This window comes from Triticum aestivum, chromosome 1D (assembly GCF_018294505.1).
Source record: "Triticum aestivum cultivar Chinese Spring chromosome 1D, IWGSC CS RefSeq v2.1, whole genome shotgun sequence".
NCBI lineage: Eukaryota > Viridiplantae > Streptophyta > Magnoliopsida > Poales > Poaceae > Triticum > Triticum aestivum.
In genome coordinates this window covers 481,513,135-481,529,650 of record NC_057796.1, presented here as the reverse complement: position 1 = coordinate 481,529,650, position 16,516 = coordinate 481,513,135, and the positions used below count along the sequence as shown (strand labels likewise).

The 16,516-nt window shown below is 43.1% G+C and overlaps 1 protein-coding gene across 1 annotated transcript; it reads left to right on the top strand.

Moving 5' to 3' along the window:
* The first annotated feature begins 1,130 nt into the window (after positions 1-1,130).
* On the top strand, positions 1,131-6,918 carry LOC123177537 (uncharacterized). Its single transcript, XM_044591230.1, has 13 exons — positions 1,131-1,396; positions 1,777-1,921; positions 2,155-2,195; positions 2,305-2,358; positions 2,456-2,539; positions 2,752-2,837; positions 3,733-3,866; positions 4,383-4,424; positions 5,163-5,236; positions 5,316-5,406; positions 5,680-5,761; positions 6,416-6,559; positions 6,652-6,918. Exons 1-12 carry the CDS (start codon positions 1,224-1,226, stop codon positions 6,508-6,510), a joined length of 1,101 nt encoding a protein of 366 aa, XP_044447165.1. The 5' UTR covers positions 1,131-1,223; the 3' UTR covers positions 6,511-6,559; positions 6,652-6,918.
* Positions 6,919-16,516: the final 9,598 nt, after the last annotated feature.

Here is a 16,516-nt window from a genome sequence, read left to right as displayed (position 1 = left end):
AGGCACCACTCGACAGTCACATCCGGCCACTAACACCAAGTCTCTAGGCACTACTCACGCCCACTCTCTCCATGCACCAGCACATCCTGAGATCTCTCCATGATGCAGCTCACTCGACCAACCAGCCACTACTCAAACAAACTCAGCTAGCATGCATACTAGTCATCTTTCCGTGGCTGAATCTCTCAGTGCACGCCATCAACAAACATCCTTTTAGCTAGGCCACTAACTAATCTCTCCATGCATCTAACTAACAACTGAATGCATGCACTAACGACATGTACTACTTGTCATTGACCGGCTAGTACTTACACATTGTGCACACAAGCATGCTTCACAAGTCACATGTCAAGATTATTTCCAACACTCGCCACGCAGTCGTGTTGTCCCCGACTGCGTGATGGTATGTCGTGCAGACGGGGGGCGTCTTCCTGTAGGCGGGATGATTCTCTTTGACGTCGGGATGATCTACACTATGACGCACGCGGTATCTTGACGCGGAGCCGAGTGGACCACGCACGCACAGCTCGCCGGGACCGAGAGCGCGAAAGGCCGTGTCGCTCAGGATCTTCGGAGCCGATGTCCTTCAGTCGGCATATCGGTACGGCTCATTTCCCTGACCGATGTGCTTCAATCGGGATATCCCTACTACTCTTTTCCGTAGCCGAGTGGACCGCACACGCACAGCTCGCCGGACCGAGAGCGCGACAAGCCGTCGCTTGGAATGCTTGGAAACAAGCCACTGTGTCACGCTCAAGCACTGAGTCTGAGTATAAGGCGTTGGCTAATGCTACCGCTGAAATCATATGGCTGCAATCTCTTCTTTTGAAACTTGTAGCCACTTCGAGTAGTCCACCTATGTTACGGTGCAATAAAATCGGCGTAACATATATACCTCCTATCAAATCCGGTATCCATGCTCGCGACAAGCATATTTTTGAGTTGACGTGTATGGTATTTAAACCATTTATTGTAGCAATATGAGTCCGGCTAAGTAAAGTCTATTGTATTTTTTTTTATAGTTGACATGTATTGTATTTAAACCGTACAGGGCAGCTGTTAGGTTTGATCTGTTGTGGTTGCAATAACGTAAAAGCCATGTACTCTTTCCTATATAAATATACAACTCACCCAAGCCTTAAGGCTGTGCGATCTCTCCTCCAAAATCATCTCTGGTCATACGTTTACAGGAGGAGACCGGCGATCGGCGGCGCAGCATAGGGATGGGGAGTTCCCGGAGCAAGCCGGTGCGGGAGCAGCAGCCGTCGGCACCGCCAAAGCCGAAGCAGATGCCGGAGCCGGAGCCGAAGCCGACGCCGACGCCGAAGAAGAAGCATGACCCGAAGGTGGAGGTGCCGCCTCTCATCGACCCCCCGCCCAACGCCGCCTGCACCAGGTGCGCCCCCCCTCGCCCACATAGCTTGTCTCCCATGAAAAAGCTCGCTGTTGGTTAGCTAGTTAATTTGCTCGTGACAGGATTTACCAGCATCGAATCGATCGGGTTTAGAATTTCAATTTCAGATTCATGCTTTGACTAGGTCCTAGGTGTATCTATGTGCCGATGCTCCGTTGATTTGAACCGGAAAGATTGCTTCTGCAGATAAAACAATAGTTCTCTGAATTGCAGTGCCGTGTTAACGGTGGCTAATTAGTCTACGGATTAAGTTTACAAAAAGTTGATCTACGAATTAGGTTTAAAAAAGGAATTAGTCTATGAATTGCATGAACTTGTATATAAGCGCGCTGAAGTGACTGATGGTGGTCTTGAGCATGCAGGATGCTCGTGCCAGGGTACGAGCTGTGGTTCGGGAAGCCCTCGCTGCGCACCCTGTTCGACGACTACTTCAATCAAGCTGGGAGCGTAAACGCAGGGGTCATGCTCAAGATGGTGGAGGATCCTCATGTCAATCTGACCGCAGCTGTATCCAGCAACAGTCGTTCATGATATCGTATTTTTTTTTTCTTCCAGTTTTGGTTGTGATCATACATGTGTGGTTTTTTGGGTATATATTACTTGGTAGGAGATCGATCGACGAAGATCAATGGTTTTGTGTATGCATTGCTAGCCGTTCTATTTTCAGGATTTAATTTGCCCCTTGGTTATATTATATATTGCAACAAAAAATCGGTTTTTCCGTAACTATATTTCACTAGGCGTCACCAGCTGGCGGGGAGGCTCAGCTTCGATGGCAGAGGTAGTCATTGCATAGTTTACCAAATGTCATATTTCTTATGTACTTATTATTTATGATATCCCTGTTAACTATACTCTAAATACAATGTGACTTGACTGTGTTTTTGTAGTGATTTGGATAATCCAGATACCTTTGTGCACTTTCTTGTGTCAACGCCGAAATCGTAAGATATTTATTGTTCAATAGTAAAAACTTTTAATGATTCCACATTGATGGCCTATGTGCATGAGGATAGTGTTTCTTATATTTTTAATATACAGCACTTTGAAGCTCAGATCGAGTGCACATTCTCCTAAATATGGTATTGGTGCCTTTTATGCAATGCCTTTGCATTTTGGAAACAGGTAGGCTGTAATATTTTATTTTATTTTTTGCATCATTTTGGTGCATATACCGTGCAGTGCATGTAGCTGTTACATATATTTTCACTAACTTGTTACCTGATGGTGGTGTTAAAAAGACCCTGCACTATATGCATTAGAATATTTTTCCTGCTATTTATATCAAAATATGAATAAAACCATAAGTGACAAACATGAATTTTTCTGTTTTGCAGCACTTGTTCAGAAGACAGTGGTGTCATGGGTTTGAGATATGATTCGAAGAATCTATCATTGGGGGCATCTTTTGTGCCATCTCTCTGTATGGATATATCCACGTCTAACTTTACTTGAATGAATTTTACTTAGTTATGTATTTCATGTATCCAATCAGATTATATTATGTTCATATTACCTTTCTTTGCAGTATCTGGTGGGGTACCCTCTGTCTCTGTGGTACCCTATGGTGCATGGTTGGTTGGAAGAATAGGTGGATTAAGTGCAGGGGCTCAATAATACAAGCCCCTAAGTGCGTACATTTTAGAATCCACTTCTTTGAAGTGTAGTTTTTACTGAACCTACTGTCTTTTTATATGTGTATATTTTAGAATCCACTTCTTTATTCAACATCGCTCTATATTTCAGAGACTGCGTTTACACTGTTTTATTCACAATGGAAAAGACCATACACATGCACTTGGAGAAAGGTGTAACACTATAGACACTTTTATCTTTTTATGGAAATATAAGCAGAAGACCATACCCACATTTTCTGGAAATAATATAGTTTGTGACCCTGGATTACTCAAAATTTGCAAGCACGTAGTCTAGTACATGTATCAACTGGTTATTGGGCTTACAATAGGAAAAACTGTGAAGTTGTAGGCTGAAGCATAATACATACTAAAGTATTCTATATTGCACAAAACTTTGGGTTACCAAAATTGCCAATCCTGTTGTTTCTTTAGCATGCATGGATTGTTTTTGTTATGGCTTTGGAGTTTGTTCTTAGCATTCATATGATGGCTTCCTAACAAAGCTGAGATTTGCATTTATCCACATATTTCGAAAGGCTTTGCCCCGAAGAAAAAAACATTTGGAAAAATGTAAATTTCAGATTTATTTGCACTTTTACAAGTATTTTGTTTTCTTATCATGTATGAATTTGGGCCTTTATTTACACTTTCATTTGCCCTTTTTTGATGCATCATTTTTAGGTACTGCTGGAAACAAGTCTTTTCCTTTTGAGGATTTGAAGAACTGGGATTGCGGAATCAGTTATGGTGTGGGTTCAGATAGTCCACTCAGCCCTTCACTCAATTTTTCTCTAGAGCTTCTCAGAAGCACACAGGTTCGCTACAGTTTTTCCTCATTTGCTTATTAAGAAAAGCTTTGCACTTTTTGTAACTTACAAAAATCTTTTGATAAGATTACATACACATAGTGCTGGTGCTTCTGGATACATGAGTACCATCATTGTGAAATATGCCAGAAATTGTGTTGCTTTTCTATGAACTTCTTCGTAAAATTCTTGGATTTTCAGTGAGAAATAGAAATTTTCCCAATCACAGTTAAAGATGCATTTTATGTTTGTTTCTTGCAACGGTCAACTCATTTTTTGTAACAAGATCAGTGGTTTCCAAAAATTGTTACCAAGTACTCCCTCTGTCCCAAAATTCTTGTCTTAGATTTGTCTAGATACGGATGTATCTAATACTAAAATGTGACTTGATACATCCGTATTTAGACAAATCTAAGACAAGAATTTTGGGACGGAGGGAGTAAAACATAAAACTAATTTATTGCCTTGATTGAATCATTACACCATTACCGTTGTTGAATCTCATACAATTTCCTTGATGTGCAGCTGGTCGCGTCATTCTATCAGCACCAGGTTGTCCAAAGGCAGGTGAGGAGATATGTTCTATATTATCTTTTGACATGATTCAGTTTTGTATGTTGTTCTGTTTTTATACAGGGAATGGCATGCAGTTCTATTTTATTCGTGATCCCTAAGACTGATCTGCCTCCCATTTTCTTAGCCTGCTATATGTATTTTTTAGACTAAATGGATGTCAGGTCTATTCTCCTCGTTAGTTTACTATATATCAGTTCAACTAAAAAAATAGTATATCAGTTTTTCAAGGATTAGCTTAGTTAGTTGTCTTGTTAGAATATATATCATTTACTAGTTGTATGCATGTTTATTATTGTGTACGTACCTTCCGGGTAATTCCCGTTCTTTTTGCTTTTAGCATATTTAAGTGTTAGGAAGTGCGCTGACATTACATGGTAGCCGTTGAATGCATCATCTGTACACTTGAATACACGTATCCTGAATATTTACTGAGGATTATCACAGTTTATATTCTTTCAATTGAACTGATATAGTAAACACATGCGCTAAATTTGATTATAGATATGTATCTTATCATATGCTATGTGAATGTTAGTGGATAATTGACATAAATGGCGGAATTAAAGGATGCACAATCAACTGTGAATAAGAGTTGCAGTTAGTAGAAATAGTTTAGTCTCGTGCAATTTCTTGAGTGCAAATATGAAACTTTATTATTTAGATATCTCATTGCAAATCACAATTTTTTTGAGATTTGATCAAATCTATGTATTTGTGCGTGTCCATTAGGTATACTCTGTGATTCCTACGGAAGCAACCAAAATTACAAACTACATTGATTTTGGGCTTGAGCTAACCACAAGGTAAGCGTATAATGAACTCATGGTTTTCAGTTTTTCATCAACTCAATTGAATTCAATTTTACATGACCTTTTTTTCTAGGGTGGGTAAGGACGAACCAACAGATGATGCCGACAATTCCTCGTTTCAGATAGCTGCAAACTGGCAGGCTAATAAGAACTTGCTAGTAAAGGTCTGTTACACATCTTTATTAATATGCCTCCAATTGCTAATAACAAAGAGAGGTTATAGTGCTACAAACACTATGTATGGGTGATATCACGTTACAAATGCAGTAGCACCCCTAAATTGTTTTGCATAACTCCCAAAATAATGCGTGTGAAAATATGTAGAGAAAATTTTTAACAAAAAAATTTATTTACACATGGAGAAAAAAAACTGAAGTATGAAGTGTTGTATTTGTTTATTCCTTTATCTCTGATATTCAATGTTCCTTTCCTAATAGGGAAAGTTAGGTCCCTCCAAATCTTCTGTAGCTTTGGCATTCAAGTCTTGGTGGAAACCCTCGTTTACATTCAGCTTCACAGGTTTGGACACTAACAAAATCCTAGATATTATATTTTTTGCAATAAAACACTTCATTACTGATGATCAAATGGAAAAACAGAAAGGCTTTCCCACTCTCTGTAGTGCTTGTAACATGACACTCCTTTTATTTTAATCTACTGCCAGATATAGTGATATGTATGTAAGGTAGGGGAACCTCCTTGTTGTTTTCCCTCCAAAAAAAGGGTTAAAAATGAATGCTCTCGTATCCAAAAATAAATGGTTAATATTTGCTTTGTTCTTCTGTGAGAATTATTTATTATTTGTTTTATCTAGGTATGATGCTTTGTTAAGACAGCTTTCTGCGTACCTCTTAGCACTCTAAGCAGCCTAATTTAAATTGCCCTAAATCGATAATGTCATCTTGTTCTTTATATATACTTCCATATATAGTGTACTTATGGGATGCTTTCTTGTGCGCCGTTTTGCCAAGTGATAATGCATATTTCTGCATTATATATGGTGAATTAGACCAAAAGCAACAGATGGTAATATTAGCAGCAGTAGTAATGCTCAGTAATGTATAGTATCATTCCACAAGAGAAGATATCTTTTGTTTTAGCTGAAATGTTATTGTTTGAAGTACTAACGAAACACCCACTGATGGCTGCTGCAACAATGTTTCCTATTTGCAGCTGCAAATGATCATTCGAAAGGTACTACCGCGTACGGATTCGGAATCCATGTCGACGATCTAAGAGACCAAGTTTCCGAAACCCAGCTCCAGTAGAAGGATTATACCATTGTTTGTGTCACGGGGCGACACGACGAACTACAACGTAAATCCTTTTGTCCTTGAGGCACATCTGAGTTAGTATTTAGTGTTGCGTACTAATGACACTTTGTTTGCACGAATCTTAATTGAATGCAGTTACATGTGCGGCTGTGACACAAATCAAGGAGGACCGAACTGAAGACTAATAGTTTGCGGAAGCACGTGAAGAAGCTTTAGAACAGACATTACATTGATTCAGGGAACTGTAACCACTCAGGAAGACCGTTAGAGCTGCCTTTTGACAGAAAACATTGTGTTTAATTAGCTTGTAGTAGCGTGGAATCTAGTCTTCATCTCTACGTAGCACTGTATTTCCTAAGTCTTTGCTGTGTATTTGAAACATTTGATATTCTAGATTTTCAAGGGCGAGGTAGTTTCGTTAGTAGAGCTCTGCACGCGTCAAAGAGTAATTTATATTTTGTGCTAAATCTATAACTAGTTACTAATGACATCTTCAACACCGACCCTCAAACCACCCGCAACCATCCGGACCGCGCGGTCTGGAGGTATTTTGCCATCCAACGCGGACTAGTTCGGACTTACTTTTTCCTACAAACCGGGGAGCGGGGCGGCTTTGCGGGCGTCCGTATCGCTACCACGCCCGCGTCTGACTAACATGGTCCATCTAAAACCCTTCCCGCACAAGCGCGCTTTCTCGCCCTACGCTGGTCAGCGCTGCTTCAGAGCGTCAGCGCCGCATTCATGCCGGCCCATAGCGAACGCGACCGCTCACTCGAGCCGGCATTGAAGTGGCGTGCCAGCCACCACTTCCCAGTGCACACAACGTCTATCCGCATTCAAACGGTGCAGTCTATCCGTCTCCCTCCATTAAACATACATGGTTGTTGAGGAAGCTACTCTGGGCCACCCGGCCTCGCTGCTTGGCTTGCCCTCCGCCCGCTATTTACACACCGGGCCGGCAACACGGACGCATCAATCCACCCTCCTCCGCTCTCTAGCTCCTCTCCTCACCACACCCGCCATGGCCTCCTCGAGCTCCAAAGCTTTGTGGGAAGGTCTCTCATCCGAACAGAAGGAGGAGATCGCCGCTATTGCGGCCGGCTGGTAGGGCGCCAGACGGACGAGCTTACCGGAGGCTGGTGTTGTGGATGCGCGTATGGCAGAGGTGGCCGAGACGGCGCCACCATCCGTGCTGACAAACATCACCATGGGCGAGGCCCGTGCTCACTACATGGACATGGTGCTGGAGGAGCGAAACGGCGCATCCCGACAGGGGCTGGCCGACTAGGACTACATCCTCTGCCTCGTCGACAAACACCAACGCGAGGAGGAGCTTCTCGCTGCCTGCACATCATAATGTCGGACGTGGATGTGCCCGAGCAGGAGGCGCTTCTCGAGTCCTATCGCTTCGCCCTCGAGATCCACCACGACTGATGGCGTTACCGCCATCTTCAGGCGGAGTTAGGAGCCGCCTACGGAGTTCAACGATGCGGCGTATGAGGTGTTCAGTAGGAGCGAGGACGAAGACGAGGTCGCCAGCTCGGCCGCGCCCCGCTGCCACGTCCATGAAGCTGGCACGTCCATGATTGCCGCCGGCAGCGATGAAGAGTAGTGCATGGGATGAGGTCGCCGATGCTTGTATCCCATGAAGGCCAAGCTTGGTGGGGTCAACATTGTCAACCGATTAGCCGTTGGCCAATGACGTGGAGGCGGATAGCTACACTTCCCCACACTCATGGCTGCCGAGGCTCATGGCCGGCCGAAGATGGGTATACGGGCCACGGTCGTCATTTTAGGCTAGGTTTAGAGTTCGGTGTAGTTGAAATATGTATAATGTAACGAATTTGCTCCCGTTTAGATGAAAAGTACCCAGTTTTATGTAAAAAAATGTCCAAGTATGAACGAATATTTTCTAGTGCATTCGAATATGCATAATCGGACATATGCAAACAGCTTTGGATGACCGGCTCCTGCATTCGTGTCCAGGGACTAGCCCCCTCCCCCCCCCCCCAGTCCACGGACAGTGTTCGGATTGGGGGTTGGCGTTGGAGATGCCCTAATAAAGGGAGGAAAGCTTCTGCCCCTGTCACACATTTTTACAGAAGCCCTCCGGCCTTTTTGATAATTGACCCATTGACACAAAAAGGGTTCGGTTTTTGCGGTTTTACAGAAACCCCTGCCTTTAAGTGACAAGAATTAAAGAGAACCACCACCCCCTCCCGTCTATTTGGGTTAATTACCCCTGGCACACTTTTTTACAGAAACCCTCCGGCCTTTTTTGATAATTGACCCATTGACACAAAAAGGGTTCGTTTTTTTGCGGTTTTACAGAAACCCCTGCCTTTAAGTGACAAGAATTAAAGAGACCCACCACTCCCTCCTGTCTATTTGGGTTAATTAACCCGCAGTCCATCTAGAACAAATGCTTTTCAAATACACCTGTAACTTTTAAATCATGACTCCAATGTTAACAAATCGTATATGAAATTTGATTAGAAAAAATTACAGAATCTGAATATGATGTTATTTTATCAGTTAAACATTTTTAAAATGCTATTTAGGGTGTCAGCTTAATCAATAGCGCACGATCCATATCTTATATATGGAATTTCATTTAAAAATGTGTATACTCTGAATATGATGTTAATTTACCTGCTAAACGGTTTTAAAATGATATTTAAGGTGCAAACCTTAATCAGTAGTGCATGATCCATCTTTCTTTTGTAGTGGCGGCGATCTAGATTGCAAATGAACACCTCAACAAAACCAAATTGGAGATGAAAGAAATCATCGATGACCATGCATGCACGCCCGGCAAAACCTTGCAGGGAAGAAAAGCAAAGTTCTCATCTTATGCAGAGAGAGAGAGAGAGAGAGAGAGAGAGAGAGAGAGAGAGAGAGACCTTAGGATTGGCACACTCAAATGCATTATGGTTGAGTGAGCACTGAGACCACCACCGGCGAGAGTAGGAAGAAGCATCAGTGGCAACACAGATATGATGCCATGTTCAAATAAAGGATGTGGACCTATTGGGGTCTTGAGCCATGGTTATTCGGTTAGGGGTGTGTGATATATATTTTTTCTTCCATTTCAACGCATGGGCTCTTTTGCTAGTGAAACCATATTAGTTCTGTAAGACCTTAATGAAATATGTTTGTGTGTTGACGCCGCCAAAAGAAAAGAATAAAATTTGTACTCTTTTAGTAAACGACTTGACTTTATTTATTTATTGACCAAAGTACCTGAGATCGCACAAACTGAAATAAAAATTAAATCAAGCCTCTTCAATGTCATTAACCTCTGAGATTTTTGAAGAGCATCATGAATCGCCCACCATTTGCTGCTCCACCCGCAGAGCTTCTTGCCTCATTTATGGGGGGCTAGCGCCTGCCCAGTGCTGGAAATGTCAAGGAAATTGGTTGCCATTGTAGCAAGTGTGTGGCCCAGCTCATAAGGGCTATGCGGATTTGACATACGTCATCCTCACCTTCCTCCAATATCTCACTAGCAGTCCCTCGTGAGCCCAGTTATCAGACATTGCAGGCTTAGCATCTATTTTTTGTATAGGTGGGAACCTTTTTTTACGAATACTATAGGTGGGAACCCACAGTATGGGTGAACTCATTGTGGCCCGAAAGACACCTCCCGCAAGGCAAGGTAACAACTAATTCATCATCAACCTGTTGGTGAAGACCGGGAACACAAAAAATCGAAGTAGGAGAACCTCTAACCAAAACTCATGTGACACTATTGCCGCCATGGCCATGACTATCAAAAGCAGCGGACGATGATCCGCAAGATCAGAGACCATTGATCTGCGGGACTCAAATACCTTAGGCTCTATGGAGCCATGGGAATTATTTCTTTGTACGATGTCGTCTTCACAATTATGATGTCGGAACCAAGGAAATACGAACATAGCATAGTACAAAAAAATTGAAACTGCTCTCCAACGTTAATCTGTGGTTTCCCTTGTCTCTGGTAGCAGTTCCCCTATTCTCGTGATGCCTGGAAGGATGCCGGAGACTAGGGAAACTGGCGGACAAAGGAGAGCTCTTATCCTTTGGCAGCAATAGAATTTGTACAGGTAGAGAACATAAACTTCTCCTTTGGTGGCATCGAGATCTATCCCCGGCCCTCCATCTCCCGGTCTCGGGTGAAACCCAAAATCCCTCGGATTGGGTGGCGACAATGTTGTGGCGTTGTTTAGAATCTTGAAGGAGCCTCCTGGGATGGTGGAGTGGTGGTTGAGGCTTGGTGTCGTGGAATTGTCACGACAGATGTCCTAGTGTAAGGACTTAGTCGTGAGGCTAACGCATCTATGTAGTAGCTTGAGAGGGGTCGATCGGAATCGAGAGACGCAACACAAGACAAGGGTTTAGACAGCTTCGGGCCCCGGGAAACATCATCCGGTAATAACCCTACATGATGTTTGTGGCTAGGTCTCATTATGATCATGAAGGAGTCGCCGGTAAGCCGGCTCTTTGTGTCTAGACCTAGAGATTGTTTCTTCTTGCTTGTCCTTCTTTGGGGAGCCCTGCCCTTCCTTATATAAGTTGAAGGGGCGGGTTACATGACTAGTCCTAGTAGGATTAGGATTACTCTATTACAAGTGGAGTCCTAGTCTTGCTTCCTTTGTAGGAGAATATTCCTTATGTCTTCCTCTTAAGCCGGCCCACCATAACATGAGCCGGCCTTCTGGGCCTTGGGCCTTGTCATCCATCTGAAACACCCGCCGGGTCACCAATGAATCTTCAGGCTCGTGAGTCGTCACACCAGTGAACCGCCAGACACATGAGTCGCCAATCTTCTCGCGGGTTGCCAATGAAACGCAAGTCCGGCCGGGTCATACCACGGGGTATATCCCCGACATTAGCCCCCAGTTTAATTTAGATTTATCCATGTTAAACTAATCTGCAATATAAAAACAAGAACAAATTTGACAGGTTGTGCTTCGGGTTAAATATTCTTGTAAGCCGGCACCTGATCATCCTTAAGTCCTTGTCATTTTCTCCTGGAAAATCCGGGTCAATAAGCCAGCTTCATAATCCATTTGCTAACATTGGCTCTTGTAAAGAAATATTATAAGAAATAACCCATTTGAGTCGGCCTTCAATGCTCTGATTTGAAAAAATATTGGTCTTGAAATATTCAACTGATATTCAGCCAGCTTAAAGATGTAGATCTTGCCGATTTATGATTGCCAAAATTGTCGGGTTATAAACAAATGATGTCGGGTCATGTAATTGTTGCTGATGCCGGGTTAATCTTATGATGACGCCGGGTCATAAACTTTGCATATTTCTCTGGTAATAATATAATATCCGATTTGCTCAAAACTGAGAATTTGAAGTTATTCCTCCCTTATATGCATATCACCTGTAGCCCCCAAGTACCGGGTTGTCATGCTTGCAGCAACCTGGGACTTGTAATTGCCTTATGCTCATAAAATTTCAACCAGTGTAGCCCCCAAGGGCCGGGTCATTATGCAATAATGAGCAGGGACTTTGTAAATATGATCATGTAAACTTGAGCAGCAACGTGTAGCCCCCAAGGGCTGGCTCAGTAAGATATTACTGAGCTGGGACTTTGTATATGATTCATTAATAATAACATCATATGATGTAATCTCCACCATGGGGCTTGAACGCACGTCCACAAGGTTAAGAGCTTTCTACTCTACCAACTGAGTAGTGGATCTTTCAATATAATGGATTAAAGCTTGTGTACCTTGAATTTTCGACAGGAGCAATTGGTAGCCCCCAAGGGCCGGCTCATTTAGAATGTGATTAGCCGGGTCTTCAATAAGTTGAGCAAAAAATGACTTTGCATTAGCCCCCAAGTGCCATGGTGCATGCTGGCAATGACATGGGACTTGCATATTCGATGTAATCTCAATTTGAATAATGTAGCCCCCAAGTGCCGGGTCGTAAGCCTGCAGCGACTCGGGACTATTTCTTTCATTGTAGAATAAATCATATCCATTGATAAAATAATAGCCATTGCGCTGAAGCGACTTTGAAAACCTCAATCATAATATTAGTTACTGATAACCATAATAATAAAAATCCAGCCATGTTGGCTATTAAAGATTTGAATAACCCGGTTTGAAAACCTCAATCATTCAATATCATAATAAAAATCCAGCCAAGTTTGGCTATTTAAAGATTCAAATACCTTATCTGTTGACAAGTAAATCCGGAGTTTTAAATACCCGCCAGCTCTTGGCCGATGGCGACTTAATATGCCTCCATTGTAATCCGGAATTGTTATAACCCGGCTATTTATAACCTTTGAGAAAATCCAGAACGCATAATCATTTTGAGACACCAATTTCAATGTTTGATGATGGGCTTGAACTTAATCATTTATGTAAGTCATAGCTCTGTAAATCCTGCACAGAGTTTAAACAACATATGCCCTGGCGACTTAACGTCAAAAGCCAGGGCGGTAACCACCCAAATGTAGTCTTATCCTGCACACAAGTAGATCACAAGATCCCTTCGCGGTTTACCGCAGGGCGGGTCATAATATCTCACATATAACCACTGTGATATTGAATTTGTACTGCCGGTTTACATGACCTGTGCAGTAAGGGTGATAACCCAATCCTTAGAAGCCAATGCTTCCACATAGATGATGATTGTCATAAGCTGGCGATTTATCATCAACAATCAAGCCGGGTTAAATAGAAACCACTCATATACACTTTAGATATGATCAAAAAAGCTTCATGTAAAATCCAAAAAATTGTTTGCAAAAAGTGACTTCAAAAAATTTTGAGGCTTCTGATTCGAATACGATCAGAAAACCGTTCCAAAGGGGTTAAGCTAAGATTCGAATATGATCATATAGCCCCCAGTGGCTTTGGCGTTGCCGATCAAGAGGGTACCGACAACTATGTTCTTTTTGGTTCGAATACGACCTATGTTTGAACACGAAGCCCCCAAATGACCTTGAGAGTTGTTTAACGACGCTGATTCGAATACGATCCACGTCGGACCCAAAGGGGTTGAGCTATGATTCAGATACGATCAAGAAGCCCCCAAGTGGGTTTGGCAGTGTGCCAATCAAAAGGGTACCAACAGCTATGTTCTCTTTGGTTCGAATATGACCTATGTTTGAACAGGAAGCCCCCAAGTGACTATATAAATTTTGGCATCGCGCTGATCAAGAGGGTACCGACAGCTATGCTCGATGAGCAGGAAGCCCCTAAGTGACCATAATAAGATAATGAAGGAAATATGCCATAGAGGCAATAATAAACTTAGTATTTATTCCCTTATTTCATGATAAATGTTTATTATTCATGCTAGAATTGTATTAACCGGAAACATAATACATGTGTGAGTACATAGACAAACAGAGTGTCACTGGTATGCCTCTACTTAACTAGCTCGTTGATCAAAGATGGTTATGTTTCCTAGCCATAGACATGAGTTGTCATTTGATTAACGGGGTCACATCATTAGGAGAATGATTTGATTGACTTGACCCATTCCGTTAGCTTAGCACTTGATCGTTTAGTATGTTGCTATTGCTTTCTTCATGACTTATACATGTTCCTATGACTATGAGATTATGCAACTCCCGTTTACCGGAGGAACACTTTGTGTGCTACCAAACGTCACAACGTAACTGGGTGATTTTAAAGGTGCTCTACAGGTGTCTCCGAAGGTACTTGTTGGGTTGGCGTATTTCGAGATTAGGATTTGTCACTCCGATTGTCGGAGAGGTATCTCTGGGCCCTCTCGGTAATGCACATCACTATAAGCCTTGCAAGCATTGTGACTAATGAGTTAGTTGCGAGATGATGTATTACGGAACGAGTAAAGAGACTTGCCGGTAACGAGATTGAACTAGGTATTGAGATACCGACGATCAAATCTCGGGCAAGTAACATACCGATGACAAAGGGAACAACGTATGTTGTTATGCCGTTTGACCGATAAAGATCTTCATAGAATATGTAGGAGCCAATATGAGCATCCAGGTTCTGCTATTGGTTATTGACCGGATACGTGTCTCGGTCATGTCTACATAGTTCTCGAACCCGTAGGGTCCGCACGCTTAAAGTTTTGTGACGATTTGTATTATGAGTTTATGTGTTTTGATGTACCGAAGGTAGTTCGGAGTCCCGGATGAGATCGGGGACATGACGAGGAGTCTCAAAATGGTCGAGAGGTAAAGATCGATACATTGGACAACTATATTCGGACATCGGAAAGGTTCCGAGTGATTCGGGTATTTTCGGAGTATCGGGGAGTTACGGGAATTCACCAGGAGAAGTATTGGGCCTTATTGGGCCATACGAGAATAGAGGAGAGAAGCCAAAAGGAAGGAGGCGCCCGCCTGGTCCGAATTGGACAAGGGGTGTAGCCCCCTTTTTCCTTCTCCCTCTCCCCCTCTTTCCTTCTCTCCTACTCCAGAAAGGAAAGGGGAATCCTACTAGGACTTGGGAGTCCTAGTAGGACTCCCCACACTTGGCGCGCCCCCTCTAGGGCTGGCCTCTCCCTCCCTCCTTTATATACGGGGGCAAGGGGCACCTCTAGAAAAACAAGTTGATCTGTTGATCTATTCCAGCCGTGTGTGGTGCGCCACTCCACCATATTCCACCTCGGTCATATCGTAGCGGTGCTTAGGCGAAGCCCTGCGTCGGTAGCAACATCATCACCGTCATCACGCCGTCATGCTGACGGAACTCTCCCGTGAAGCTCTGCTGGATCGGAGTTCGCGGGACGTCATCGAGCTGAACGTGTGCTGAACTCGGAGGTGACGTACGTTCGGTACTTGGATCGGTCGGATCATGAAGACGTACGACTACATCAACCGCGTTGTGCTAACGCTTCCGCTTTCGGTCTACGAGGGTACGTGGACAACACTCTCCCCTCTCGTTGCTATGCATCACCATGATCCTATGTGTGCGTAGGATTTTTTTTGAAATTACTACATTCCCCAACAGTGGCATCTGAGCCAGGTTTTATGTGTAGATGTTATATGCATGAGTAGAACACAAGTGAGTTGTGGGCGATACAAGTCATACTGCTTACCAGCATGTCATACTTTGGTTCGGCGGTATTGTTGGATGAAGCAGCCCGGACCGACATTACGCGTACGCTTACGCGAGACTGGTTCTACCGACGTGCTTTGCACACAGGTGGCTGGCGGGTGTCAGTTTCTCCAACTTTAGTTGAACCCAGTGTGGCTACGCCCGGTCCTTGAGAAGGTTAAAACAACACTAACTTGATGAACTATCGTTGTGGTTTTGATCCGTAGGTAAGAACGGTTCTTGCTCAGCTCATAGCAGCCACGTAAAACTTGCAACAACAAAGTAGAGGATGTCTAACTTGTTTTTGCAGGGCATGTTGTGATGTGATATGGTCAAGATGTGATGAGATATAAATTGTTGTATAAGATGATCATGTTTTGTTAAAGTTATAGGCAATTGGCAGGAGCCTCATGGTTGTCTCTTTATTGCATAAGATGCAAGTGCCATGTAATTGCTTTACTTTATCGCTATGCGATAGCAATAGTTGCAAAAGCAATAGCTGGTGAGATAACCATGTGACGACGCGTTGATAGAGATCAAGATGATGAAGATCATGGTGTCATGCCGGTGACGATAGAGATCATGACGGTACTTTGGAGATGGAGATCAAAGGCGCAAGATGATCATGGCCATATCATGTCACATATTATGATTGCATGTGATGTTTATCTTTTATACATCTTATTTTTCTTAGTTCGACGGTAGCATAATAAGATGATCTCTCACTAAAATTTCAAGGTATAAGTGTTCTCCCTGAGTATGCACCGTTGCGAAAGTTTTTCGTGCTGAGACACCACGTGATGATCGGGTGTGATAGGCTATACGTTCAAATACAACGGGTGCAAAACAGTTGCACGCGCGGAATACTCAGGTTAAACTTGACGAGCCTAGCATATGCAGATATGGCCTCGGAACACTGAGACCGAAAGGTCGAGCGTGAATCATATAGT

Bases quoted from the DNA above. Each gene is read 5' to 3' on its own strand.
- LOC123177537 (XM_044591230.1), top strand. From the start codon at position 1,224: ATGGGGAGTTCCCGGAGCAAGCCGGTGCGGGAGCAGCAGCCGTCGGCA. The intron at 1,922-2,154 runs GTATCCAGCAAC...ATATTTCACTAG, and splicing joins ATGTCAATCTGACCGCAGCT to GCGTCACCAGCTGGCGGGGA. The intron at 3,867-4,382 runs GTTCGCTACAGT...CTTGATGTGCAG, and splicing joins AGCTTCTCAGAAGCACACAG to CTGGTCGCGTCATTCTATCA.